This window comes from Aptenodytes forsteri, unplaced genomic scaffold (genome assembly GCF_000699145.1).
Source record: "Aptenodytes forsteri isolate BGI_AS27 unplaced genomic scaffold, ASM69914v1 Scaffold534, whole genome shotgun sequence".
Classification (NCBI taxonomy): Eukaryota; Metazoa; Chordata; class Aves; order Sphenisciformes; family Spheniscidae; genus Aptenodytes; species Aptenodytes forsteri.
In genome coordinates, this window is record NW_008795712.1 from 206,278 (window position 1) to 214,138 (window position 7,861).

A 7,861-nucleotide genomic window follows, 5' to 3' on the forward strand; every position below is an offset into this window, starting at 1 on the left:
CGGAGGGAGCACGCCAGCAGGTTTGGGGGAAACTGCCCTCAAAACACAAGTTGTCGAGAGCATCCTACCAGCATGGATGCAGACGGGTCAACTCACCTGGCCCTGCGTCTCCAGCTTGACCTCCTCAGTGGCAGGAGGTTTGGCGAGCGGCACTGGGGCTGTGTTACAGGGCTCCATCTGCTCCGTCTTCTCCACCTTCACCTTCACATCGTCCAGGCTCAGCGCCGGGGCTGCAGCAAGCTCCTTCTCATCCTTGTCCAGCAGATAGCGCAGGAGCTGGTGATCCTTGACATCTTTTTTCTTCAGCGCGTCTGGCTCCAGTTTGATGTCCGGGGTTCCCGGCAGCTGGCTCTGAGCCGTCGGGGTAGTGGCGGGGTTTGGGGCGTTCTCCTTCTTCTCATGCTCCATGGCCAGAGTGGTAATATCAGAAGGGCTGCCCTCCTGAAGGAGTCTATGCAAAATCTTGTGTCGCTCAGTCAGTGAGCTATGGGAGGAAGGGCAGGTGCTGCTGGGAGGGTTGCCGGAGGCCAAGGTGCCAGCGGTGCCTGCGCAGGCTAACGAATCTTTGCAGCTTGTGTCCGCATCGGCGTGTCGAAGCTGCTGCTCCGCCGTGGTGGCCAGGAGCTGGACCAGCTTATGGCTGGTGGCTTGGGAACACTTGCTGTCCCCCTCCGAGAGCCTGTCGCCGGCGTGCAGCATGCCCGAGTCCAGCGGTTTGCCATCCCCCGAACCGCCATCCGACTGGATCATCTCGCTCAGGATGGAGGCGATCTCTTTGCTGTCCTTCGACTCCGCTTTCATGGGTTGCATGGCGAGGCGGCCAGGTGAGCTCTGGGAGCTGAGCTGTCTCAGCACGGGGGGTGGCGTGGAGTAGCCCACCGGCGTGCTGGGACCTTCGGTCAGCCCCTGCATAGAGTTTATGGGGGCACTGGGAAAGGGTCTGGTGCCACCGGTGCCACTGCCGCCCCCGCTGCCGCTGTTGGCCATGCCCACGGGGGAGTGCATGGTGGGCATGGTGGGTGAGAAGGGATTGCTGGGCACTCTGGGTCTGGGCACCAGCCCTGGGCTGACCCGATGCCTCGGAGACATGAACTGCGGTGGGGTAATCCCTGGACTATTCATGGGGGAGCTATTGAGGTTCAAAGTGTGGTTACTGTTCTGGGGACCGGCTTGTCCCTGGCTTAAGGCAACATTGGCTCCTATCTGGTTCCCAGGTGAACATCCAAAACTGGTTTGGCTGGTGCTGGAGTTGCTGTTGTGGAGGCCGGCGCCTGGCTGCTGGTTCACGTTGCTGGCCAACATGCTGCCGTTGGAGGGAGGGATGGAGGGTGGCAGGGCCATGCCTTGCCCTGGGGAGATGCTGGGGTTCAGCGAGGGGCTGACCCGGGGAAGGGACATCGCGGAGTTAGTGTTCTCCTGGGGTGAGAGCATGCCGTGATCCCTGCGGGAGACGAAAAGGAGAGGAAAAGTCACAAGAGGCTTTGCCCAAAGCTTTAGTGTCACTCAGGCAGCTCCTGCCCCCCGTCCATGCTGCAGAGCTCTGAAGCCTGGAGAGCAGCATGGGGTGGTCTCGCAAGCCCTGGTGGTCTCAGCCTTCCCATCTCCACCAGAGTTTCTGGATCCATTTCAGTAGCATGGATGGAATGCAGCAGCTTTAGTATCTCCCCAGAAACGCGACGCTGCTCGGGATCACGGCCGCTCACTGGCTAAACCCCGAAGGCATCACCTTCTCTGGGTCTCACGTTCCCACGTGGCTGGAGGAGGACCATGCTCCGACAGCATTCCCCTCCGCCCCAGCCCCCTAGCATTTCTCCAGCACAGCTCAGGTCCACAGCCTCACCTTTTCCTGTCCTGCCAGTTTGTCAGAGCCTCTCCCTCCCCAAATATTTTAAGTTCTCCAGGGCAAGGCAGAAATCTGAAGCACGTCTATAAACCTCCACCTGAACTCCCGGGGCCACCTCTTTGCAAAACAAGAATAATCAAGAGCAACAGAGCTGCCGTCCCGCTGGTTTTCAGCCTCAGATTCCTCATAGGGATCACACCTCCAAACCAGCATCATAGAGCACCAGTGGATCCTCCTTCCACTGTAGGGAACGGGCACTTTGATTCTTGGATCGCCCACCCAGGCCTTGGCACGGCTCGGTAGCGGCGGGGTGAGGACGTACCTGTCAATGACGTGGATGCCCATGATGAAGGGCTGCATCTCCGGGCTGGAGGGGTAGCAGAGCTTACACTTGGTGTGGGCACTAAGCACTGTCCCGTCACTCAAGGTGAATCGATAGGAGGGGCTGAAGGCCGTGCCGCGTGTCATCACTGAAGGAGACAACCAGAAACACAAGAACCCCCCTTAGAAACTCAAGCCAGAACCCACAACACCCTACGAGCACCAGGAGGAGGATGGAAAGAGCAGAGGAGAGGGAGAACCTGCCTGGGACAACCACCTTCCCAGCAAACAAAACCACACGCTGCATGTTGGCTAACCCCACAGACCCAGAAAATAAGAGGGTTATGAATAACCACGGTGGCACAGAAATCCTCCCAGCTGCTTCTCCAGCTCCAAACCCGTGTCCTGCAGTGGGTAAATCTAAATCTATCCAGCACTGTCCTTGAGCACTCAGAGCTTCTGAAGGGCCAATCACTCAGTCACCAGCATACAAGCTGATGAACCCCAGGTTCATCAACCTGATGAACCAGGCTGGGAAGGTGCAGCAGGATGCTGCCGCTGCAATCCTGGCAGAATTACAGCTCTCGGGAGGCTCAGCGACCTCCTGCTCCTACGTTCTGCCTTCCCCACATCCCTGTCGTGAGCATCCTTGCCGACACAGAAAAGATGTTCATCAAAGAGCCAACACAGCAAAGATGCTCACGAAAGAGCTTCCGCTTCTTCTGCTTAGACACTGGGGATGGCGTTTGCAGATGGCGCAGGAAAAAAAAATCAAAATAATCATATTTAGCTCATATTTGTCTCAATTCTACACTTCCTGCAGGCTGAGAGGGAACCTCCTGGCTGGAGGAGCTCCTCCAGCATTACTCAGCCCTTTCCCCTCTCCCTTTGCCACCTTGTGATTATTATTGCAGGATTTATTTTTCCAGAAAGCATTTATCTAGCAAGGAGGACCATGCTCCGGCTTCTCCTTGCAGCTCCCGCTGCTCGGCAGGAGAGTGCGCCAGCCGGGAAGAGGAGCCGGTTACCTTCTTGAAAGAGCTGTTTGGCGTAAGATGGCTCTCTGCCCTGAGGCTGGAAGAAAGCGTAGATGCATTTCCGCACCAAATCCTCCCAGCCCGTCCTGCCGGCGGCTCTCAGGGAACTGGTGTCAATGGAGATGATTTTACCTGGGCGGAGAGAGAGAAGCCACGTTACTCAAGCACAGCATGAGAAGTCCCTCAGCACAAATAGGGCAATAAATGTGGAAAATGAAGCCACCTCCTATTTAGCGTCAGGCAGCAGTGGCAGGAGTGCACAAGGATGTCCTCCAGAAGGAGGTGGAGGTTCAAGGAGTTTGTTCTGGAGCGTGCACTGACCCCTACGCACACCTTGGCCAGCTGAAGCGGACACAAAACCCAACAAGAAGCACCTTTGTGCGAAGGGACCCTCACCGCTCCAGGGCTGGGGTCCCCAGCTTCACACCCTCACCTGGTGGGACACCCTGCCAGCCACCTTGCCCACACCCAAGGGTCCTCCAAGCAGGACCTGCCGCCTGCTTTCTCCTTTGACATGAAACACCAGGCAGCTTTGCCAGCTGTTTTACAGCCATGGGCAGGGAGCAGCAAGCAGAGAAAACATTCATTAAGGATTTTCAGGCTGCCGGGAAGTCCAGGGTGATGATTAACTACCAGAAAGAAGGTCATCAGAATGGCTAGAAAGCAATATTTGGCCAAGAGCAAACCCAATTCTGAAAGGTGACGACTGTTTCATTCCCATCAATCAGCAACCTCAACAGCCCCCGAAATCCAACGGAGCAGAGAGGGGCTGCGTGAGGGCATGGGTCTGGTGTACTGGATCAGTTGAGGTGTAAACTCAAGTTGAGGTGTCAACCACATGGGTCCTAGCAGGCAGCGCTGCCATTTGCAAAGGACAGGACCATGCTCATGCTATGAGGTCCTGCACTGCACCGCTGGCCTCTCTCCGCCAGGAACAACAACTCCTCCAGAGCCAGGACTCCCCGGCATCGCTGGGACGTTACCTGTGGTGTCTTGCTTGGTCACAAAGGATTCAGAAGGGGTGACGGCTGCTGGTCGAGGTAATCGTCTCGCAATGCATATCAGACACGACTGGAAATCTGCCAAAGCAGGAGAAGGAGAAGGGACCGGGAACATGAAAATCAGACGTTACAACCACCACTTGCAATTAAAAATTTTAATTAAAATACAACTGCTGGGCTTGATTGCCACGTCCTGCCCTGGAAGCATTTACCCCAAGCAATCCTGCAGCCCTTCAAAGCAAGTAGGCTCTTTCTAAACTCTATAAAGTTTGCTGGAAAAGAGGTTTCCAGTGCTTGGAGAAATTAATTGTAAAGGCTTTTCGGATCTGGCAGCATCGTACAATAAAAGTCAGCACTAAAAGCCAGCAACTGTCAGCTTCAGGCAAAGTATTTGGTCATAAAATACCATAATTTATTCCTTCCAGTCATGATCTCCTGTGTAAACCGCAACGGATTAATCCAGCTAATGCCCTGGAAAATAATAGCTGGGACACCGAAAGGAGAGTTAGGGCACTTGCAGGAAAGCAACGGCCCCCACGGCGCCTAGGGAACCCTTGCCTGTCCCAAGTCCCTGGGCAGAGATCTGCCTGCAGGCAGCTGATTCAGCCCAAAAACGTGCGGGCAGCACCGTGGTCTGGCAGCAGTGAAGGCACAAGGTGGGGTGTCGGGCACCCACGTCACTTGTCAGGAAGGTCCTGCAGACAACGGGCTTTGGTAGTAATAAAATATTGCTCCTTCCTTAAGGAATACCGACTGCAAGCAGCTCCGGAGGCAGCTGTGGCGGGCCAGGGAAGCTGGGATGGCTGGAGGGCATCGGTTCAGGGGGAAGGGGGAGCGAGAAGCCAGCAGCGAAATTGAGGCATCTCCCCTGGGCTCTCCCTCGTGCCAGGCATCGTCTGTGCCGGGCCAGGAATAACCAGCCCCCCCAGGCAGCCCTGCGGGGTGGTGGCTGGTCTGCCTGCTGCCTGCACTGCCATCTCCACCCCAGTCCTCCTCCCGCCTGCACCGCTGTCCCTACCCTGGTCCTCCCACCTGCATTGTCGTCCCTACCCTGTCCTCCTCCTGCCTGCACTGCCATCCCCACCTGTTCCTCCCCCTGCCTGCACTGCCACCCCCACCCTGGTCCTCCTGCCTGCACAGCCATCCCCATCCCAGTCCTCCTCCCGCCTGCACTGCCACCCCCACCCCGCTCCTCTTCCTGCCTGCCCTGCCTGAACGCCGGGTCGGAAGCAGAGGATGCTCTCCCCTACCTTCTCCTTCCTCCTTGAAGGACTTGGGCTGGGAGACGGTGAAGCACTGCATCACCTCGTAGCGCTGGCGAGCCTCCTGGTTCTCCGCGCCCGGCTCATCAGGTGGCCGGATCAGCATCCTGCAGCTGAAGGTATGGCTGTTGCGCCTGGTTGCTTCTTGAGGCCAAGGAACTCCATTTACTGGGGGATGGAGAAAGGAGGAGAAGAGGGATTGTTGGGAGCTGTGCCGTGCACACATCCTGAGGACCCCTCGGATAAGGGGGCAGAGGAAAAGCGGCAGCATGGGGGAAGAAACCAGCTCACTGACCAGGTCAGGGGCGAGCTGAGAGCAGAAGCTGGGGGCAAAGCCCTCCCCGCCAGCCCCCGGGGCTCCTTCAGACCTGCTGAAGACCCCATGCCCAGACCCACGCTGCCAGCCAGGCCATAAGAGCACCTACAACCCCAACTGAGATCAGCACGCCATCGTGAGAGTCAGTGCGCTGACATTTACAAATTGCTCCTTACATTGCCGGTAGGTCCTATCATCTCCATCTTATGGGCAGGGAAACTGAGGCACGGGGTCTCTGAGTCACTTCCAGAGCTTGGGAGGGCTCCTGCCTCTTGCTGTTGCACTTGAAATCTCCCTGAAGCGACGCTCCCGGGACTTCTCCAGCAAGTCCAGCTGAGCATCTCCATAGAAATGAATTTTTTCTTTGCTTCCTCCCCATTTCTGGGGTAAGTCAGCAGCGAGATCTTCTGGTACTGCAGCAGCAAAAACCTTCTTTGTTTTTTTTCTATAATCTGGCTTTTTTCCAAAAACGTCTGGGCAGCAGTTGAAAGATTTTGCTAACCCTCTACAACCTCTTCATGGATATCTGTATTCAACCCAAGTGATTTTGCCACCAGCAGATTATCAAGCTTTCACGCAACCTGATGTACAAGAAGAGCTGAGGGGCTTTAACATCCAAGGAAAGACAAAATACGCAGCCTTAAACTGGGTAACCACAGGGAAAAGACGATGCCTGAACCTCTGTAAGCTCAATCTCATGAGTGCCCATAGATTTAGGTGATTTAAGACATCATTGTATTTACCCAGAAGGAAGAGAAGTGTAAATTTCAAAAAAAACCCTATTTTTAAGTCAAGCTACTTGGAAAAGGCTCATCTTCTCTTGTGTTTCTTCAAAGGTGTGAGGGATCAGTGATGTCTCACCCACGTCAGCCACCCAGAGGATGCTCGTCTCCAGTCAACGACTAAAACCTTCTGCTTCGGTTGCTTCCAACACCCGGCAAGTGCCTTCATCACATGATGCTTCCTCCCACCCTCGCAACTGTTTGTTTTCCCCGGTGTAGGGGACCACCGTGAGCTCACCACTTGCACCGTGACCTCTTCTCACACCCCAAGGTGCAGCACATCCCCATGCCAGATACTCGGGCTCTGAAACCAGCTGGGGACAACCCCTCTCCAGCTGGGAGGACATCCTAAATGAACCGGGACAAGTGAACGGGCTCAGTCCCCCAAGTCAGCACCTTGAAATCCTCCTCCTCATTTCCCTAAAGCTCCTACGTGTGCCCCTCACTTCGGGCAGACGAGTCGGTTCTTCCCATCCACAAGCCAAAGTCGAAGGCAAAAGTTTTCTTAATAGAGAAAGACAAAGGGAAGATGACTTGAATATTGTCATCCACCAGCTGTTTATTCAAAAATCTAATATTGATGTCTCACTGGTAGGATGTATGTCACTAGGTAAAGGTTTACGGATTATTACCTGGCTTGGGTATATCTCTGAATTTCACAGTAAACAATACAAAAAATAATAATATATATAAATAATAGATATAAAAAACAACATAAGGCCAGCATCACTGAAGATGCAACGGCATTTTCGACAGTGCTCTCCAAGCACCAGCTGATAAAAATCCCCACCTCAAGGGTTTTCTTACCTAGAGACTTCGGCAACAAGTTCTTGACGAACTCAGCGTGATCCCCCACGTGCAGGATGCTGTAGACACTGGTGTTCATGAGCTCCTCCTGGTTATAACCCAGGTAGCTGGTCACGTTCTCAGAGACGAAGACGATCCTCCCTTCGCGGTTCACAACGAAGAAGAAGCCGTCCAATGCCTGTAAGGGGAATAAACCCGGGCAGCGTGTGGGCAGTGGTCAGGATGCTCCATGACCATGGGCAACCTTCCTCTGCCTCTTGCACCTTGGCTTCGTCCCCACTCTATATTATAGCAGTGATCAAATAACAGCACGTTTGCTTAAACACACAGAATGGTTTGGGTTGGAAGGGACCTCTAAAGGCTATCTAGTCCAACCCCCCTGCCGTGGGCAGGGACATCTGCAACTAGAGCAGGTTGCTCAGAGCCCCGTCCAGCCTGACCTGGAATGTTTCCAGGGATGGGGCATCCACCACCTCTCTGGGCAACCCGTGC

General features: G+C 54.9%; 1 protein-coding gene across 1 annotated transcript in view; it reads right to left on the minus strand.

Annotated features, from left to right (window-relative positions):
* The window catches only part of NCOA1 (nuclear receptor coactivator 1), a 134,184-nt gene that overhangs the window by 27,864 nt on the left and 98,459 nt on the right, over window positions 1–7,861 (minus strand). Inside the window, exons 5-10 of the mRNA XM_009283430.2 lie at window positions 7,370–7,547; window positions 5,453–5,632; window positions 4,185–4,280; window positions 3,193–3,333; window positions 2,166–2,313; window positions 97–1,441 (exon numbers count right to left, since the gene is read on the minus strand). Coding sequence (XP_009281705.1) covers window positions 97–1,441; window positions 2,166–2,313; window positions 3,193–3,333; window positions 4,185–4,280; window positions 5,453–5,632; window positions 7,370–7,547 — 2,088 coding nt within the window. The remainder of the gene's footprint in view (window positions 1–96; window positions 1,442–2,165; window positions 2,314–3,192; window positions 3,334–4,184; window positions 4,281–5,452; window positions 5,633–7,369; window positions 7,548–7,861) is intronic.